Here is a 21,825-nt window from a genome sequence, read left to right on the forward strand (position 1 = left end):
GTATTTATCATCATTTTACAACATTTCTTAAACAACTATAAAAAAAAGTTTTATATTAAGAAGGTCCTTAGAAGGACTGGTACATGCATTTATATTGCAAGTTAAAAATATGGCCATTTTGCAAAAGTGTTATGAATGTTACCATAAGTTTAAGCTCTTAAAACTACTTTAGCTAGAAAGTATCTCAGTTTAACAATGTATGAGCATCAAATTCTTTTTAAAAGAATTTTAAGCATTCAGTTCAATCAAGTAACTGAAACTAACAATAGGCCTGAAGTAAATCACTTCTATATATAGTACAAGCTACTACCCGAACACACTGGTGGATGGTAAAATATAGAGGTTAAGGTCATCATAATTGACAGTTATTCAAACTTAAATGGCAGTGTCCAAAAGATCACACGTGTTCTGAAGTAATAAAGTAGGACACATTGGTATAATGTAGGGCAGATTCCTACATAGAGAGTTATTTAAATTACTCACTAGCCTAAATAAATTAGTATGAACATTGGAACTGGTCTTTTTCAATCAGTGTTTTTCTTTTTAATAAAATAATCATTAAAGATAGAAAATTAGATAAAAACTGCTCAAGTGTAAAAAAAAATGTGATTTCCTATCGCGAATCGATACGAATGTCTGCTAGTCGTTAAGAGCTGCCGTATTTACTAATACTCACGTGTTAAAAACGAATGCTTGCGAATGACTAGGCATTTATCATTCGTTAGGATTCGTAAGAAGGATTCGCGTATTTGAAGGCGATATTATACAGTCTGTAACTGTTTCTGAATTAGAAATCAAAGAGAATGCATAAATCACCTCCTGTCTGATTTATATAAAGACTGCTACTTAAAATATAAGTCTTTTGACCATTATGACAGCTAGTCGAGGAACTCATAGATCTCATCTAAAATGCACAACCTGTATTTGATAATGCAAATCAATTTCCAGAAATACAAATGCCAAGATACAGGGTCGCAACCCTACGTCAACAATAACCCTTGACCTTATACTTAAATTTAAACGTTTTGGATCGGATTAATGTTCAGTAATGTTGTTGATTCAGTAAGAAAAGACGATTGTTGATCACAATTTACAGTCTCACAAAATAGAAAAACCCTGCTAAATCTAACACTTCATTACTTTTATTACAACACTAGTAGTCTTTATACAGCGAGGAAAATGACAAAAGGCTCCTAAGACAGGGGATTTATAATCATATGTTGGAATTACATTTCAGAAGTATTATAATCGTCATCATGATTTGATCTTCATATCTCCCAAATGAAGTTGAATATTTTAACTCAGAATTCATGTCTTTCTGGATTGACAACCGATCAAAATCTGTTTTTACACTTCTGGAACACCAGATGTCGGTTTTTGTTTGTGAAGGTAATTTTGCATAGTGCTTTTGTTATTTGTCCGCAGTCTTCCTGTCTACAGTGTGTGTGTGTGCAGATCGTCTCTGTCTCCTGTCTTTTACGTCTTGGACACGTATAGTGAAACATGTCGGAACCGGACCTGGATTAATCTTAAAACCTGTGTAAACCAAACTCTTTTAGCATTCCCTTATCTCGATTTAAATTTAATTTAACCTTTGTACCAAAACAAATCTTTAACTTTTAAAGGTGTTCGGTTTAGGCAGTTTTTTATTAATTGATCTTTGACTTCGATATTGTTGCCAATATTTTATACATAACTAGTAATGTCATATTTTATCATTATACCTTATTGAAAACTTCAATGATCGAGACATGCCATTCCTTGGACAATCTTCAAATTATTTTTGTCAAAACTCGTGTATATTATATCATATTACTTAGCATACGATACAGACCGAGATAAATTTGAATTCAAATTAGTACATTACCAAAGATTCGAGGAACGAATTTTCATGACATATAGGTATGTGTCGTTTTGTTAAATGTAAATAATCGATAAAAAATGTTTTCTTTTAAATAAATGATAAATTCAATCAAATCATTTGAGTACAAAATACCGTTATGTCCTTCAATTGCCAGTTTTCAGTGTGTGATATTATTTCTTTTTTCTGGTTGTATACCTAATTATTTATATAATGTGCCAGTGATAAATGATAGTATTCCTCGTAATTGTCATTGTTAGATGTTAAATCCTTTATATTACATCTTTTTCATATCTACTTGTGCTAAAGACTATATATATATATATATAGAGAGAGAGAGAGAGAGAGAGAGAGAGAGAGAGAGAGAGAGAGAGAGAGAGAGAGAGAGAGAGAGAGAGAGAGCCCATAGACGGTCTTAAGCTGACATTTTTTATGCCGGTGTGGGGTTGTTGTCTCTTTGTCAAAAGTTTGTTCTAAATTGATGTGGTGGTTGTTTAGAAATTTAAAAAAAAATAGTTGTGCTCTCTTTCCATTGTGCCCCCTTTATTAATGAGTAAAAATTTTACCAAATAAATCACGATTTTCTAGGATTTAAAGCGTTTTTCCTTAGTGATTTCCTCGAAAAATATTTACGTAAAAGGACGAGGGATGTTTTTGACCCTCTGCTAGACTGAAATTTTAAACATGGTAATTGAATGTTACCACTCAATATTTTCGTGAGGGACTTTATGTAGTACAACAACATTAATATTTGATTTTTAGTAAGTCAAATGTAAAAAAAAAACTGAAGTTTTTTGCAACATTTTATTATTTTGTTCAAATTTGTGATGCCTGCGTAATTGTGATGCCTGCGGTAACGTTGACGCACCAAATCTTCAGGAATTCTGATAAAACAGACAAATACGTCTCAGAATATCAAGATATCAACATTGGTCTACATTGGCGGAGACACTTGGATTTCATGTGGAATGATTAATTTAATTCCTGGTTTTGTAAAATTTAAGAAAACCGATTATTTAAGCAATGATTATGACTTAAATGTGCAGGACAGATAAGTTAAGAATATAGGCATATAAACTTTAGGTTTAGGCTGTGACTCACACGTCAATGTTCATGGAAATAAGGGGGTCAATTTCACCCATAAATGTACCTCAAACTTTTCAATTTAAAATTAGCTTACAAAAAAGTTTTGCATTACATTTTCATCGCCTAGTGATACCTGATAAGTTAAAAGAAAGTTCTTTTATGCCTCGTAAAACTTTTTGTCTAGCATTTTATATACTGTGAAAGAACCATTGTTCGTGTGGTACCGACTCTTGTGGCTTTCGTCGGTGAGTCAGACCAAGAAATTTGGTTCCCAATGAAAAGGAGATTTCCATCGATGTGTATACTAAAACCCTCAAAACCAAGAATTCAAGAATCCACGAATTTGTGTATCTTCTCTGATCCACGAAAATTGGTATCCACGAGTAAAAATATTTTCAGAGCAGACTGTATTGGTCTATCGATGGAACAGCTAACTTTTGAATATATACCTCAGCGGTTTATCCGAACTTTTTATTTTTATTTATATATATAACCTTGGTTCCCTTGATTACTCTTTCTTTTAATTTTTTTTTCTTTTTATGATTCTATTGATCTAGATTTATATCCACTTGTCTTATCAATCAACAGATAATATTTTTAATAAGACAAAGGACAATTTACATTACAACTACATTAAAAAACAGCATAAAAAAATTGTCTAGTGTATACACTATACTACACTTAATTTACCAAAGGATTAAAGTTCTGCTTTTCTACATTATATCCTTATAACAGAAAACCACAATACAATATTAAGTATAGAATCACCTAACAAGGCGATATAAGTCGAAAAGTTGTTCTTAACATCCTTTCGTCTGTAAGTAATATTTAATTTAATTAAGGTCTGGTGAGTTAGAGTGTACGATTATGTAATTTAGGTTGTTTCATATAAACTATATTGGGTATTCTATAAAAATAAATAACAGTGGCGTTGACTGGTATTCATTTTGATTTTATCTTTTATTTAATAACTTTAAAACAATGACGTTACATGTCACAACAAGGAATTGATTAAATTTAGATAATTAAAGAATTTCAGTTGCGTCAGAAATCGATCATTTATATAGATATAATATGATTTAAGAATACTGGTATATAAAAATGATTTCAGACAAAACATTATCTGATAAAATATTTGACAAATACAATTGTGTCCATTACAATTTTCGTAGTTCTCCTTTTTGTATTACAATACATACTTCTTATGAAGAAGACACTGTGCCATAGAATGTTCTTGTATCAAATATTTTATTAGTTCACATGTGAATTAAATTCTATAAGTTCACTTTCTCCCTCCAAAAACCCCCAAAACGATTCTCTTTTAATTTGATGCACACTTTTTACATTTTGGCTTTAATTAATTAATTACTTATCCTATAATTCCTGTGATTGTAACAATTATTTGAAATTTCCTGGTTTCACTTTTTTTATTTTCTGATATTTAAGTTTGGAAGAATGGGTAAGCATGACATACTACATTATTAAAGTAATTTAATTCATGGATACTAATTATCTTGGATCAGGGAATAAACGCAAGTTCGTGTGTATTGTGGTTTTGATGTTCTCAGGACACACATTAATGAGAATCTCCTATTCGCTTGAAACCAAATTTCGTGGTTAGGCCTACCCACGAAAAATACAAAAATTGGTACCCTACAAATAATAGTACTTTCACAATATTACATTTTTGCTTTTTCAGGCCAAGTGAGTTTTGTCATCACTTGGCATTCAACGTCGTCGTCGTCCTTCGACGTCATTATTAATTCTTTTGAAAACTCTTCTCTGACACTACTGGATCAATTAAAACGAAACTCAGCATGACTGTTCCTTAGGTTATTCTGAATAGAACTGATATGGGGATTTTTGAACTGTCGAAAAACATGGCCGCCATTCCTAAAAATATAACATAAGGAGCAGATAGAAGTTGTTCGTATATATCACAAAAATCGTCAGGTTTAGCAAAATGTTGACATGGGGATAAAGTGTTCAGCATGATGAGATTTATCATTAGTGTGCTATTGTGGTGAAAGAGAACAAGAATTTGAACACATTCGTAAGATATATACTATAAAAGACCTTAGATGACAAATTTGGGCAATATCAACTCAAGTTATTAAAATTATATGAAACTATCAAATACCCCACGAACCACAACCAGATTCACCGAGGATGTGCGCGGTGCACGAAAAGAAGATGGGATCTTTCTGCGAGTAATTCTTTTAAGCCATGCTGGAGTTATTATCCTTTTTTTGATGTTTTACGCCAATTTTAACGTGATTGCTTTCAAAAATCTAATCCTCTGAGACTACTAAACAAATTGGAACCAAACCTGAAGAAGATTCCGTAGGATATTTTCATAGAAATGAAGAGGGGATTTTTAATACGTCAAAACACATGGCCACAATTACTAATAATAAAACATAGGTGTCAGATAGAAGTTTTGCGCATATATTTAAAAAAAACGTTAGATTTAGCATAATTCAGCAGGGGGAATAAAAGTGTTCAGTCTGTCGACATCTTTGTGTGGTCAAATTTTCGTGTAAATTTGTTGACGTTTTCAGTTCCAAATTTAAATTTTGAACGTTGCTGACGTTGGCACAATACATACACTGAACGATGCCAAATTATTTTCTGGCGACGTTAAGAAAGTCCAAGGTAAATTATAGGGGTTGAAACCCTTACTGTTGTTGGACGATTTCATTTACGTAAAAATACAACATGGCTTGGAATGCCATTTTTTTTTAAAGGTTTCCTGGTCTAAAACACACAACCAGGGATTTACAATTCCAAAACCAGGTGCCACATGCGTGTTCTCCTCGTTGTTATCATCTATCTTGGATTCATTCGCAGACAAAAATCTTCTATATCGGATAGGTCTTCAAGGTCACTTGCTGCCACCACGGCAACGCCAAAAATGCGACAGCATTCTTACGATATTTAGATTTGCGACGTTGTAATTTCTTGTGTCAGCATAAGCCAAATGAACAAACAAGCAAATAAAAACAAACAACTAACGCATTTATTTGACAATATGTTTTTGCCCATGTAAATATACCGTTGAAGCTTAGTATTATTACTGTTAAATTAAAAATATATTAAACGACAATAAAGTCGTCGCGGTAGTCAACCCCAAAACTACCAAAACGTCGCTTTGACAATCGATTCGCAAACGACAAAAATGTCGCGCTGCCACTGACAGTTGGAGTAATTGCCCTTAACGACGTTTCTTATCGCTATTACTATAATTTTTGGGGTTTTTTTTGTTTTTTTGTATTTTTTGTTTTTTGTTTTTTTTTGCTTTTGTTTTTTGGTTTTTTTTTGTTTTGTTTTTTTGTTTTTGTTTTTTTGTTTTTTGTTTTTGTTTTTTAGATTCTCAAAAATTGAAAGTATAAAATAAATAAAGTTCTACGAGAAAGCAATTTATACTACTTTCACTGCAATCAGACTAAAAGTAATTTATAATCTGTCCTTTGGTATTTATTGATGTGGCAAACTTTAGTTAAGAAAAGAAAGTATTTGCAAAATCAATTTACGCGACCAATTCCATGTTTAGGTTACTAATGTGCACAACCTAATGTTTCATAATGTTTCTATATGTATATAGAGGTGGATTTAGAAATTTGAAAAGGGGGGGTCACTGTATTATTTTTTTATCATATTTTTTTTACAAAGTTAACACAATTTTCAAAAAAAAAATGGGATGTTTTGATCCCCGGACTTACCTCTTCCCCTGGTTCCGCCACTGAATATTTTAAGACTTTAGTAGCTTACAATGCATTCTGCGTATCAACCATTGTCTGTATCTTTATGTGGATCCATTCTATAAAGAGTCAAAGAGACCTTTTTTATTTCAAGGACCTTTTGTTGATCCGTAGTATATATATAGCCAGTTATTTTGTTTCAGATAATTATCTTTTCTGACGATGTTTGTGGCAATCATCTGTGTAATGTGGTTATTCTTAGGCAAGAAACATCCGGAGAAAAATGCAAATTTGCTGTTGCAAACAGAACGAGAATACAAAACGAATTCATTGCTGTGATTAAGAAAGGAATCCAGGTAGTTTTCATCGATTATTCTATATCAGAAGAGGTATTATATCAAAATAGAAGTAGATTTGATAGGTTTCGCCAGAATGGACTTTTAAGATGGATTTATACAAAAAACGATCTATCCTATATCTTGTCGTACACAGAGGACTTTCCTGTATTGACATTCAATTTGTTAGACGGAGTTTTCACAGAATATCTGACCGTCCCTATTGAAGTATTTCCTGATGACTGTGATTTATATTATGGAAACGACACACACTCAATGGCAAAGCTTACACACGAAACGTTCATGGAAAACCAGACAAATGTCAAACTGTGTCATCGATATTTTGAAAATCAAAATTGGAAACTCATAGTGAAAAATTTGACTAATTTTTGGGTTGGATTTGACATGGAATGCTATGACCAAACTTGTTTAATTAACCCTGATAACAATTGTCAAAACTACTTTAAAAAATCTAGTTTGAATTACATTATCATATTTTGGTTGTTTTTTATTTTACTTTACGGACCTCTCCTTTTATATTTTCTTCCAGATAATGTACCAACATATTTATATGATGATAGAATTAATCATTACACTATAGATGATACACCATATAGTTTTAAAAGGATTATCTTACGGCTTAATAAACCTAACTCCATGGTACATTATTTTGAGAAGTCTCAATTTTCTGTTTCAAGCATCCTGATTGTCACATACTTTGTCATTGGTTTCATTTTAGTACGTGCGTTATATTTTGCTTCTGCTGTAACCATATTAAGCGATATTGAGAAGTATTGATGTGTAATAGATTTGACCTTTTTCTTTTATGGTGTGGATGGTGATAAAGGAAAACATATCTATACTAATCCGTTTAATGTTATACTTTGTCTAACGGTAGTGCCAATCACATCACTTTTCATATCTTATAACATTTTGTATCTTGGAAAGTGTAAAAACACTTACTACGTTGTATGTCCATTTACCAAATCAAAATGTATCAATATCGATAAGGTAAGAAACAAAGATATATGTGGTGATTTTGTTGACTTGAACAGAAGTCACGAAAAGATATTTAAGTTTTGTTTGGACAGGTTGATTCTATTGACCCAACCTCTTTTTTTATTTATCTTTTTTGAAACCTTTTCAAGAAATGGTTATGAAAGAAGAACAACCAAAATGGAAACGTTCTCTGAAATTTGTTGTGATGGTGTTTGTTTCATTTCTGTATTTTCCGATTGTGATTTGTACGTGCTTGATTCCATCCTTCCATTTTTTAGTGTCACCAATAATTTCAGCTTTAAATATTTCAAAGGATAGAAAACGTTTAGTAGGATTCACCGTCATTACCGTTTCAAATGCAATTACTACAAGTTTTTTTATTAAGCACATTTGTTATTCTCCCGGGAATGTCAGTTTTAATTCAAGTAATTGTATTTAATATTTTTATTGTGATTCCTATGTATAGATCTTCCCTAAAGTTTTGGACTCTTTTTGTAACAATCATTTCTTATCTGGGTTTTTTCATTAAAGATTTTTATAAACCATATGTGTATTTACTAAAAGAATGTCTTAACATTTCTGATCAATATGCTACAGGTACAAAAGCTGTATCTGTGAAAACGTTCAGTAATTTAGTAGAAATTCTTATTCCATTGAAAACCCAGGTTACCTTTCTGATTGGGAAGCTGCTTATTCTGATAAGTGCAGTCATCATAATCTTTCATGTTATGGAAAATGGAATTGAAAGTTTCATTCCAGTTGTGCTATTGCTAGCTTCGCCTGCAATAGCTAGGAGTTTTATAACTACTAACATTGCGGACTATATATCGTTTCACTCAGGTACTATAAGCGAATACATAAAAAATGACAAGTTAACTCTTAACAGCAAATCCCTCTCTGAAAATATGACAAAACATGATACTTTTAGTGCACGTACTTGTGCATACCACTCTTTTATAGTCTTCATATTTACATTAATGCCTATAGTTTGTATTTTATATGTAATTCACTTATGTCTTGCTTCTTGTAAATGCAAATTTGATTAAAAGGTGTATGATGAGACTGGAGATAACTGTAATGTACGTAACAAAACGGGCATTGACTTGAATGAAGATGAAACAAGCATTGAAGGCGTTGGTGTAACAAGTTTTTAAAATTAGTTTGCAAGAATTCTTTGTCACGCATTTATGAAGTTCATCTCAAAACATTGGTAATGTTTTTCATTTTAGTTTATTTATATATCAACGCCGCAAAGTAAAGAATTGAATCGTCAAATTAAATGTACGTTTTGAGGGGAAAAAAGATACTTTCGTTGCATATTATGTCATAGGCACTTTGACAATTTTCTATTACTGGTAATTGTGTGTTATCATTTTGAAATGTATTATGCCTGCCAAACATTGTGCCATTTGTAATACGATTTTTAAATGATGAATAAAAATATACATATATTTTATAGCTTTTGTAGGTCTAATTTTACAATTACATACATAAGTCGCCACGGCTACATTTATGATTTAACTGTCAGTCAATCATGTTGTTTCATTTTTTAACCAGAAAGTTCTGTTTTCCGGGCAAATATTTTTTTGGTCAATTTGGTAATGTTGTTTTGTAAATTTTCGAATAGTGTTAGACATTCTAAGCTCTATCCAGATATTACAGACATCCCCTCGGAAAATTCAAGAAATTTGGAAAGAGTGCTGATCTGCAATTCAAGCGATGTTTGATTTGAATATTGTCAAACCTTTAGGACAACTTGTCTGCAGCAGTTGGTATATAGGGGAGAGTAATAAAGGGAACCAAGATTCTAGCGGAAATCAAAAGAATATATTTACCCTTGGGACAAACACTAGAGAGGAAAAACAGACACACACACCAAATGAATATAAAATAACCAAAATAATAGCAACAAAAGTAAATAAGCAACTTTAGGCTTCACTAAAAACTGGGATCATGGACCATGTGCGCTGGTAGGGTAAGCGTCCTCTGCTTTTCTAGAATAACCTAGAGACAAAGAAGATCACATCACGTTGAACAAGTCGGTTCTCATTGGTACAGATGAAAACGAACGTCTGTCGCTTCGTGGAACTTGTTGCTGTGTACATCGGGTTTTCTGAAACGACAAACTTAGCTTATCCGCCTTAGTAATGTACATTATATATACTTATATCTCTGTGTATATTTGTAAATAAAAACAGATTCATATTTTTGCTTGTATTTGTAAAACCTCTCATCAACGATGCAATACCTTAACACATTGAAGTAACCAGTATGAATGATAATCGCAAAAAATAACGTGTCTTCGTACTAGGGAACGTAAGTTTCGTCACGTGACTCCGTGAGAATGGGTCCTTGTCTACCATTCAAATGCATAGAGTATCAGTTAAATATTTAAAAACTAAACATCTTTTAGTGTAAAACTACTGATAAAAAATAACAAATATCTAGTTCTACATGGTGGAAATGTTACAAAAAGGGCTTACAATAGAAGATTTTACATTGTAATATGGCGTTATCGAGTTTCCGGAAGTAAACAATAAAACGCAGATCGGTCTTTGGATTTCAATACGTTCTACATTGGAATTTCCGGAAAGAAAAAATAAAATTATAACAAAACTTACAACGAAGCAAGGTGGGGACCAGTATGGATGACGACATGTCATTTTCACGAAATTTATAAAATATTCGATCTGATTTTGCATATAAATCGGAAAGTAAAACAGTGAAGAATGAAACAATATAATTTAAGGTAGATAATACCTATTATTCGGAGCTTTCTTTTCTGTCGTCTTACAAAATCATACAAAAATATTTTCAGCTAATAAATATAAATATGGTTCAAAACGATGTAAAAATAATATGTTTTGATTATTTTCAAAGAATTTTTGACATAAAAATGTGTATGGTGAAATACAAGCATTAATTTTAAAAAGCCTTTTTTCAAGTGGAGACAATTGGTGGGAAGATATTCTATAGAAATATATTGGAAATTTTAGTTATTTTGATACTACAAACAACAAAGTTCGGTGACCCCCTATTTGCTTTCTGGAAATATGAAAGAATGTCAATTCATTATGTCTAAGATAAATTTTATATACCAGTTCTGTAATTGTTTGTAATGTATTAAAATAAGCAAATAGTGTGAGAGATGGCCGGGGTTTGTTTTGCATGCTACACGTGCGTTTATGTCTAAGTCTGTATTGTGTATCTTTAGTTATAGACTAGATTTGATAGCCATGCCATAAATAACACCAATGCGATATCACAATGGCGACAAGGATGGTGATTTTCTCTAAAAAAAAAACAAATAGAGGATGAGGATTAAATTCCGATAAAACATTTAGTGAAGATTAAATTCTGATATATACCTGATAGGATTAAATTCCGAATTCACATTAAATCAATGGCTGGACATTTGGACTTGCATGCACCAGAACCGTTCAAAGTTAGTGGTGAAATAAATCTTGCGAAATCCAGGGAACAGTATTTAAAACGGTTCGAGTATTACGTAAGAGCAACCGGAGTGTCTAAAGATGATCAGAAAAGAGCTATGCTACTACATATAGCTGGACATAAAATGCAAGACATTTTCGAAACTTTTTCCGATCCGGGAACTAAATATGATCAAGCTGTTACGGCATTGAACAATTATTTTGAACCAAAGAAACATATACAGTTTGAGAGACATATGTTCAGGAAAGCTACGCAACACGACAGAGAAACAATAGATAATTTTATTGTGAGAATTGCTTGTGACTTTAGGCCAGACCAACGTGAAGATATGATTCGAGAGCAAATTGTTGATGGGTGAAATCAACCGAATTGAGAGAGAAGCTATAAGCAGCGCAAGATCTAACGTTAGAAAAAGTTCGGAGACTCGGTAGAACATTTGAATTAGCTGTAACACACTCCGAGAAGATTAAAAATAGCAACAAACCCGAGCCGTGTATAGAAGATCCAGAAATAAACAAAGGTAGTACAATATAGGTAGGTCATTTCTGAAAATTTGGTCTCATTTTGTTGAAATAAAGCTGTTTTGAGGCAGTCTGCACAGACATTTCTAGTGTTTTGTCATTAAAAAAGTGCATATTTTTTTAAATCCTTGGTGTGTGGAGGTTCAAGATTTATAGAATATCAGGCACTTAGACACTAAACAGGATGAAAGCATGCATGGAGTAGGTGGTAAAAGGGTAAAAATAATACGACCCTTTTCGATTCATTCTCTCACAATTTTAGTTCCAAAAGTTCGTGCGAAATAAGGTATTTTGAAAATCAGCCATCTAATGTTGAGGAGAGAACCTAATACGGCAGAGGACTGAAACATTCCAGATGCCATTCTTCCTTTAAATTACACCTGTTTACCATTACATATATTACATCTATTTATGTATAAATGCTTAACTACATTTAAACAATATATCCACCAAATTTCAACTTTTAATTTTAAGTCTTACAAAATTTGACTGGGGTAACCTGGTTTGTGAAACAGTGCGCCTTAATGTAACTGTATAGTGCACCCAAAATCAGACAAAAAACCCCGAGGTGCTCCGAAATCGTATCCGGAAAACAACAGGAAAAGATTGTCACACGCAACTTCTCAATGTTACAGATGTGGAAATACGGGGCATTACGGAAGAGATTGCAGAATATCTCGAAATATTACATGTCGTAAATGTGGAAAAATCGGACATTTTTCAAAAACATGCCAGACAAAATCAATAAAAAATGTTCACGCGATTGAGGACGAAGAATTAGAAATATTCACATTGTATGGAAAAAAACAATGCTGTCGTTCCGTTTTCTATTTAGGGTAAAGTTGTCAATTTTCTAATTGATTTAGGGACTTCTATCAACGTAATAGACAGAAAAACATTTGAGAAGTTAAAGGTATCAAAATCTCGAGTTCACAAATATGCAGTCAATGTATTTCCATACGGTAGCAAAACACGTTTAGAAATGTTTAGCAAAATTAAATTGAGCATGACTATCAAAGATAACAAGCATGACGTAGAATTTCACATAATTAACGGAGATGGAAGGCCGTTAATTGGCTATAAAACTGCTACTGATTTAGGAATGCTCCACATCGAAGTGTTAAATAGCGTCAACCTTTCAAACTCCAACACAGACACGATAATCAGTTCATTTGAGGACAGATTCGTAGGTTTTGGTAAACTTAAAGACTTCAAATTGAAATTGCACATAGACAAATCAATTAAACCTGTTGCTCAGCCAGTACGAAAATGAGAAAACAAGTAGAAATAAAAATAAAAGAACTGGAGGATTCCGACGTAATAGAGAAAGTCAGTGGTCCGACACCATGGGTTTTAGGCTTGGTAGTAGTGCCAAGAAAAACAATACGTCTGTGCGTAGACATGCGACAAGCAAACGTAGATGTTCAGAGAGAACGTTTTCCGATTCCAAATATAGAGGAATCTCTGCAATAAATGAATGGATCTGCGATATTTTCTCGACTAGATCTAAACCAATCTTTTCGTCAGATAGAATTAGAAGAATATTATCGCGTTATACCACCACATTCGTATGTCACAAAGGCCTGTACAGGTACAAGAGACTAATGTTTGTAATTAATTCCGCACCCTAGTTACACCGATGTGTTATTGAGCAGACAATACAAGACATACCAGGTTGTGATAATATTGACGACGATATAATTATCTATGCGCAAAACCAAGAAGAACATGATAAAACACTTCGTGCATTTCTTACCCGACTCCGTGAAAAGAATCTAATCTTGAACCGAGGCAAATGCGAGTTCAACAAAACACAATTGAAATTCATGGGACATTTATTATCAAAGGATGGTGTCCGACCCGATATAAACAAGATCGAAGCAGTGCGTAATTTCCAGATGTCAACGACACCAGCAAGTGTCAAATCTTTCTTGGGATTAGTTAATTTTTGTGCTAAATATATTTCAAATTTCGCAACAATTGCAGAACCGCTTCGCACGTTGACCAGAAAAGAAGTTGAATGGCACTGGACTGCCGAACAACAAACAGCATTTGAAGCATTAAAACAATTACTCACAAATGTCGAAGTAGTGGCATACTACAACCAAAATGCCGAAACAAGAATCATCGTGGATGCGTCTCCTTTTGGTATACGAGCGATCTTAACACAAAAGCAAACCAATGATGACTATAGGCCAGTGGCTTACGCAAGTCGAACATTAAGCCCAGTCGAAAGAAGGTATTCACAAACAGAGCGTGAGGCTCTAGGGTTTTACTGGGGAATCCGTCGTTTCAATGTGTATTTGTATGGAATGGATTTTACGGTATGTACTGACCACAAATCTTTAGAACGAATTTTTTACCGCAGCACATGAAGCGCCGCCACGCATTCAAAAATGGATTCTAAACCTACAAAATCACAAGTTCACAGTGAAATACCGACCGGGATATTTAAATGCAGGTGATATATTGTCATGTTCGCCAATAAAAGGCAGTGTAGGAGATGATAGTAATGAAACAGAACATTACGTTCATTATATTGCAGTCGGTGCATGTCCGAAAGCAAAGACTTTGAAAGAATTTGAAAATGCATCCGCACGAGACAAAACAATGAATCAAATTCGAAATTGTATTGCGAAAAACAAGTGATCTAAACAAGGACAGATGAAGCCATTTTATCTTGTCCGCAAAGAACTAACAGTGCATAACTCTATAATCCTCAAAGGGGCAAAAATAGTGATCCCAAGTAATCAGCGAAAACACGTTCTTCGTCTTGCTCACGAGTCGAATCAGGGAGTAGTAAAAACAAAGCAGTTACTGCGTGAAAAAGTTTGGTGGCCAAATATTGACTACGATGTAGAATCAATGATTCAAAGTTGCCATGCTTGCCAGTTAGTATCAAATCCGCCTCGCCCGCCAACTGTTACAATGTAAGAGGTACCTGACGGTCCTTGGGAAAATTAGCTACCGATTTAAGCTGTCTGTATTCAAACAACGAATATCTGTTAGTAGTTATCGATTTTTATTCCAGATTTCCAGTGGTTGACATTATCAAATCTATTTCGAGTGCTATAATCATTAAAAAATTGTGCCGAATATTCTCAGTCCATGGATTATGTGCAGAAATAGTTTCTGATAATGGCAGTCAGTTTGTGTCGGACGAATTTAAAGCGTTTCTTAATGATAATGGTATAGAACACACCCGTGTCACACCGTATTGGCCACGTGCTAATGGTCTTGTAGAGAATTTCAATAAGACTTAAAGAAAACTATACGCGCTCATGTGCTGAAGGAAAAAAACTGGCATGATGAATTGTACAATTCCATATTATTGTACCGTGCAACACCTCATTCAACGACTGGATATGCTCCCGCATCTCTACTATTTAACAGAACTGTAAAGATCAAATTACTTTGCTTGATCAAAAACAATGTGTCCAAAAGACTGAAAGTACGATATGCTAAAAAGAAAGCTGCCGAGAAACACTATGCCGATAAGACAAAAGCAAAGAACTACCAGAAATTTCGTGAAGGACAAAATGTAATTCATACAAAGAGAGGTGGATATAAACTTTCGGCAAAGTTTGAAATAAAGTGTACAAAGTTGTAAAGCAAAGTGGAACAAGTGTCTATGTGAGGTCAGATTACGGTCAAACTTTCTATAGAAACGTCTCGCACGTGAGACCGTATTACGGACAATTTACAAACAGACAAAATCGCGACGACTATTCCGTTAATGATCGACCACCAAGAGATAAGAAGAAACCTCGACGATTTAATGAATTTGTGTCCGCTTAATAGACAGTGCACTGGGACTTGAACAAATGTTACTTTTGTTGTGTGTAAGAGGAAGAGTAATAGATTTATAGACTCATTTGGATAATTATAATTTCTTTAACTGGAATAATATGTTTACAGTTTCATAGTTGATGAATATTTTGCTATTGACATTGACAGTAAAATCAATTATTTTGCTGTAGTAAAATTCAAAAACAAGGGAGAGATGTAATGTATTAAATTAAGCCAATAGTATGAGAGATGGGCGGAGTTTGTTTTGCATGCTACACGTGCATTTATGTCTATCTTTAGTTATGGACTAGATTTGATAGCCAAAACAATGCGTTTAGTTCCCAGGCCATAAAATAACACCAATACGATATTACATTGTTTACGAAATAGTGACACCTTCCTACATAATCCATATAAAATATTGTAAAAAGTGCCTTTATAAAGGCTCAGTTATCCCGAGATCAAGTTTGGTAATCACTGTTCTTTTTACATTAAAATTCTGGAGTATGGTTCTGAGAAAAACAGAAAATCTATCTAATACGAAAATTATTTAATTAATAAAAAAGACGCATAACAGGAAACATTCTTGCTGACTCTTCACGGTACACCTAGATACAAATATGAAGTTCTTGGTAGAGATTCCTCATACACTGCCCAGTGTGGTGCACGCGTTTTTCTATAAACAGTCGGCATTCCAATGGGAACAAATTGTGCTCTTCTACTTACTGACCTATTCGTTCACTCTTATGAAACTGACTTTATAGCTGATTTGATCCAAAAGAAGGAAAATCGTTTAGCTAGATCCTTTAATCTCAGTTTCCACTTTATAGATGAGGTATTATCATTAAACAATCCTAGTTTCGGGGATTTGATACATCGCATCTACACCAAAGAACTTGAGATAAAGGATACTACAGACACTGTGAAGTCAGTCTCATATCTTGACCTACACTTAGAGATTGATGGTAAAGGAAAACAAAAATATACGACTATTGACTTTTCAGTACGTTTTGTCAACTTTCCTTTCATATGTGGCAACATCCTTCAACACCTGCGTATGGAGTTTTCATATCACAACTCGTACGTTATGCCAGAGCTTGCCGTAACTAGGCAGACTTTTTGTATTGCGATAGACTTCTTACAATTAGGATTCTGGTCCAGGGTTATGTTGCTACAAGACTGAAGTCATCACTACAGAAGTGACAGTGTAATATCACTCAGTGATACTTTCTCTATTGGGAAACTTTGCATCTCCGGATTTGCTCAGACATTTTTCAATAGAATGTTAAAAAATGAGGTTTTGGATAGAGTTATCTGCCCTTGAAATGTTCATTTTCAGTGCATTTCAACGAAATTATAACTCAATTTACCGAAATAATATGGAAAACTCTTTGATTCTGATGGTGCAAATAGTCGATTTGAACTTTCAAAATGGCGTTCTTTTCAAACCATGCTTCACCAATTTTCCTGATTCTTACAGAGACTACTGAATTTCTAGCTAGAATCATACTACAAATTTAAGTTAGTGAGATTCTGGATCGTCCTGTCGTTTTAAACTATAAAATTTGTTTGAACACTGGAGCTATAATATTTGATCAAGTTAAAATAAATAAAAACAACTTTTTCAATATTTTGAACAATTTTCAAATTTTCTTAAAGAAGAGCGCTTTCCTTATTGCAACACTTAGTAAGATTCTGTTTGTGGCACTTACTTGAACATATTGGCTTTGCTTTCCGACACAAACGTCTCAAAGTGTTACATTTGCCGTTAAAATTAAGTGAATAAATTATTCGTTCGAAACTTCATGCCACGACCTGAATGTTCAATTCTTACATGACATTTCTGAATAACACAGAACACTGCATCCCTAGTTACTACAGGGCTAACTCGAATAATTCAAGCCCTCACCGTCATCGATTCTCTCCAACTCACGAGGGCTTGAATAGGGAAAATAATAGTATTTATTTCCCTGCATTAGGTTGACCAATCATGTACCCTATTCAGATGAAAGGAAGTAGAATCTGAAAGGACAGATTGGTGTACTGACAAAGTTTGTAATGATTCTTAAAGAATTAAAGTTTTAAAAAAAATACGTTTATTTGTTTATCCTCAAAAATACATAGTTTATGAAATTTTAAAAAGACTGCATGTTACAAATGGGTGCGGAACCAAAAAAAATGCAAAACTTCCGGTACCTTCAAACGTTTGATGGTGGTTTAAAAAAAAAAAGATGGTCAACCTCTATTCTAATGGAGATTTTTCGATCTCTGAATGATAGTACTACAACAAAAAGTGGTTTTCGAGTCCTAGTTTTTATTAGAAATTACTGAAAAACTTGAGAAGGTTAGTACTGTTGGCTATGGGAAAATAAATACTACCGTTTTCCCTCAACGCACCAATCGTTAAAATCCCTTCAGGTTAAATATTCAAATGTTTACAAAATGAACGTGACTGAAGCATTGCACTCGATTAACCAAAGTATTCGTTTAATTTCAAAAGAAAAACGAGTGTCTGTCATAAAATCGAGTCAATGGAGTGGATACATTTGTTGTTCTTTCCACGGGGTATGGAAAAACCAAAATATACTTACATTTACCAGAAATTTAAAAGTTAATGTAGCGATCAATAGTGAGTGGAATATAACGACTGCATTATTCGGGTTACTACAGGGCAGTCTGTTTTAGCACAAATTAATAAATCCTTCTCGCCTATCGTTGTTTATTGCCTATTGTGTTTGAATTTTCGTTTTAAGACCCGTTTTACTCCAGCAATGCTAGATGGTGTCTGGCAAGCTATTTTCTGACTTGGTGCCATCCTAACCTCTAGCATCTGACACGTTGAAAGCCACCACAAATGTGAATTACCTAAACATATGTTTTAAAATATTTTAAGTCTTTTATTCACATGAAAGAAGTTTAACCTACCGGGAATCGGGCGATAAAAATCCTAAATATTTCTTAACTACATAGAAAACATTTGTAATGAAGACAGTTGTCAACATAACCAGCAATTTTGAATTGGCTAGGTCACTAGGACAAAATGAATTTAAAGTTGGTAAAGGCAATTCGTTGGTTAATTATATATGTTCGTTTCGCAAATTTTAAAATCCGTAATTTTATCAACTGGAATTACATAGTCAAAAAGCTAAAATCCAGATATGAAGTTCATTTTAACTGCATTTGATTTCCCGGTTTTCTGGATTCTCCCGTGTTATGGGAAAGAAACTGATAAAACGTTTTAAATGGTAAATAGATTATTATAATTCTGCCGATTTCAAAGAACGTCGGAAGTAAGAGGCTGGGAATGGAGGAACAGAGTTCCAATCTCTTACGTTGTAGAAGTAGACCCTTTTCAGTATCAAGATGCTTGAAGATCGATGCGAATGTAAGACAAACTTCTCTCTGTCGTATTTTTGTGGCAAATTATCTTCATATTTCGCTAGTTTTACATAAAACAATCTTTTGTAGTCTTCCATGTTACCACTTTCCATTTAATGATAATACAATATATATAAAAGAGGAGAGTTACGGTGTCAGATAAAATTCGGACTGTAAACGCAACATAAAGTTATGCACACAGTAAAAAATTGGCAGTATTTTTCACATTTTGCAGACGTTCAGGGTCTAAAATAAGTTCCTGTAAGTCGGTTGTTGTTATCTTGTTATTACGCACCGTTTTTCAGACCTGTTCTGATTTCAGGGCACGTTATTACGGAATATGTAAACAAGCCTAGATTATTTTCAAACACGATCCTCAGACCGAAAATCTGTTATGGCTATATTGTTGATTGTTGGAATGAATACCATAGTGGTTTATACTGCCTTCCTTTCAGTCTTCGTAGGTCAGTATATTAGAACATTATAAATAATGTATTTATACCAGCAGGCTAACGTTAGTTCAACTTTGAAACAGAGTTTCATCCACACTAGAATTCTTAACAATAAAATTGCATGTAATTTAAGATAAATGTTTCTATCCTTTATTTTAGCTGCTTGAGCCGAGCAATAAGAGCAGCTCGGGGTGTACGCTTACCCTACCGGTGCACCTGGTCCATCCTCCCATTTTTTAGTGGAGTTTGAGTTGCTCATCTACGTTTTTTGCTTTGTACGTCTTATTTTGTTTATTTTATGTTATTTCGTGTGACTCTTTTCCATGTCTGGTTTTTGACCCTAGAATCTTGGTTCAGTTGATTACTCTTTCAAGAAAAATGTTAAAATATTTTACCATTAGCATTTTTTTCTTTTTCGTTAAAGATCTCCTTGAAAATTTTGTTTTCTAATAATGTCTGATTTGTATATATTTCATAGGTGTTTCAGATGGTATGTGTATAGACGATGCTCATTGTAACTTACGATATGACAGCGTCTGTCCATCCATGACGTATACGCTGCATTGTATTAGATCTGAATGCCATTGTTTGCCTCGCTTTGAACAATGTGAGTTTTATCCGCTAATGTGTACATTTTGGTATCTTTTGAGATCTTAATCAATTTAATTAACTGTAACTCATCACTTTCTACCTAAGTTGGCACTGTAAAGATGCATTGTGCACAAAACTGTGCGAGTTAAAACATGGTGAAAATAATTACTGAAGGTAGTAGAGAATTTGTACATAAGTAGATGCAATACTGGTAAAAGTTTAGGTCCCGACCGGATTGGGTTCTCTTCTCTGTACCAGTTGCTATAACTGCATAATTTTTCATGAACTTTCAAACTAAAATCAAGAACAAATGAACACAAAAAATGTATAGTAAATCGTAAGGAGTGGACTTAGGGTTAGAGACACAACTCTTAAAAATAATTGGAATGTTAACGTTTGTATTCAGCATTTTACACCAATCTTATGTAAGCATCTAATTAACTTCGATTCATTTTATTCTGCTTCAAACGAAAGCTTTAGAGGCTTTGGTGAAATTGAATATGATACAAACATATCACTGATTTCAAGAGTTATGTCCCTTACCCTAGGCCTACCTCCTTAATATTATACGCTTTTTGTACAATAATAAGACGCCCTTAATAGCTGTTCTAAGCAGGAAGTTTCGGAAGGCAATCAATATTTGCCATGAAAAGAGTTTGATTTTTAATTACAGTATTTTATAACAAAAACAAAAGAAAGAAGTTCTCCATAATGTAAAGATTCTATTATATAAACTTTAACCAGATGAAAATTGTTGGATTGGGATTTTGTTAACGTTTAGAGTATACCAGATTATGTACAATATAAGCACTGTTTGAACGCGACAATAATGCCTTGCAATGTACTGTTTAGGGTGCAAAGTCTCCCAAAACTACCAGTGAATCACATTTACATATTTATTCCGTTTTATTTTTAGCTTGCACTTCAGTCAGTGACTGTCACAGTTTGGCTTGTGAACAATTTTTTGGCCTTCCACACTGTATCGATTGGAAGTGTTCGTGCTACCGCCTAGGTCAAAATATTGGTTAACGTTGAGATAAATCGAGATAATAAAAATGCACACCTATGATGTTATCTATGAAACCATGGAAGGGGCATATGAAGGGTAATATTAGTATAAAGTCCACGAGATATTTATTATTATCTAAGAACTTACGTTGCGATAAAGTGTTTTACTATACATAATAAAGAGTTTTGCGGAGCGCAGCATGATTCGACCGCAGCATGTCGAACTTTGTTCACTTGGGGGAAGTGTGGACACAATACTAGTTTTTGACACACTGAAGCATATATATATAAACTGGACCAGAAATAAAACAGTCGGTTTTTTTATGTTTTTTTTTAGGGGGAGGGGGGTAGGCCCTTTGGTGCCTTACAATTCAAAAACAATAAGAGATATCTGAAATCTGATTGATAATGCAGGCAGGGCTTTCCATGAGGAATCCAATGAAAAAAATCAAAATCGGACAAAAATAAAAAGGTCGATTTTTAGGAGGTGGTCCCTTCGACCACTTACAACTCTAAACCGTAAGAGATATCTGAAATCTGATAGATAACCGCAGGAAGATATTTTCATAAGGAATCCAATATTTTTCTTTCAAAATCGGACCAAAATAAAGAAAGTTGATTTAGGGAGTGGCCCGATTTTGTATCCTTTTA

The 21,825-nt window shown here is 33.6% G+C and overlaps 1 protein-coding gene and 1 long non-coding RNA gene across 2 annotated transcripts; both read left to right on the plus strand.

The window, feature by feature from the left end:
- The first annotated feature begins 1,819 nt into the window (after positions 1 to 1,819).
- LOC148598114 (uncharacterized) lies at positions 1,820 to 7,483 on the plus strand. The gene is made up of 2 exons (XR_015918656.1): positions 1,820 to 1,902; positions 6,852 to 7,483. It is a non-coding gene; the product is annotated as an uncharacterized LOC148598114 (long non-coding RNA).
- An 11,932-nt stretch (positions 7,484 to 19,415) lies between these two features.
- LOC148598115 (uncharacterized) lies at positions 19,416 to 21,232 on the plus strand. The gene is made up of 3 exons (XM_088561097.1): positions 19,416 to 19,587; positions 20,054 to 20,182; positions 21,083 to 21,232. Exons 1-3 carry the CDS (start codon positions 19,518 to 19,520, stop codon positions 21,193 to 21,195), a joined length of 312 nt encoding a protein of 103 aa, XP_088417223.1. The 5' UTR covers positions 19,416 to 19,517; the 3' UTR covers positions 21,196 to 21,232.
- Positions 21,233 to 21,825: the final 593 nt, after the last annotated feature.

This window comes from Perna viridis, chromosome 14 (assembly GCF_037379345.1).
Source record: "Perna viridis isolate PV_CMFRI_1.1 ecotype Kerala chromosome 14, ASM3737934v1, whole genome shotgun sequence".
Lineage (NCBI taxonomy): Eukaryota > Metazoa > Mollusca > Bivalvia > Mytilida > Mytilidae > Perna > Perna viridis.

What these genes read in the sequence shown, in the direction of transcription:
- LOC148598115 (XM_088561097.1), top strand. Translation starts at nt 19,518, where the DNA reads ATGGCTATATTGTTGATTGTTGGAATGAATACCATAGTGGTTTATACT. An exon ending in CTTCCTTTCAGTCTTCGTAG is followed by an intron (nt 19,588 to 20,053) that starts GTCAGTATATTA and finishes TATATTTCATAG; the next exon opens with GTGTTTCAGATGGTATGTGT. An exon ending in TTTGCCTCGCTTTGAACAAT is followed by an intron (nt 20,183 to 21,082) that starts GTGAGTTTTATC and finishes TTTTATTTTTAG; the next exon opens with CTTGCACTTCAGTCAGTGAC.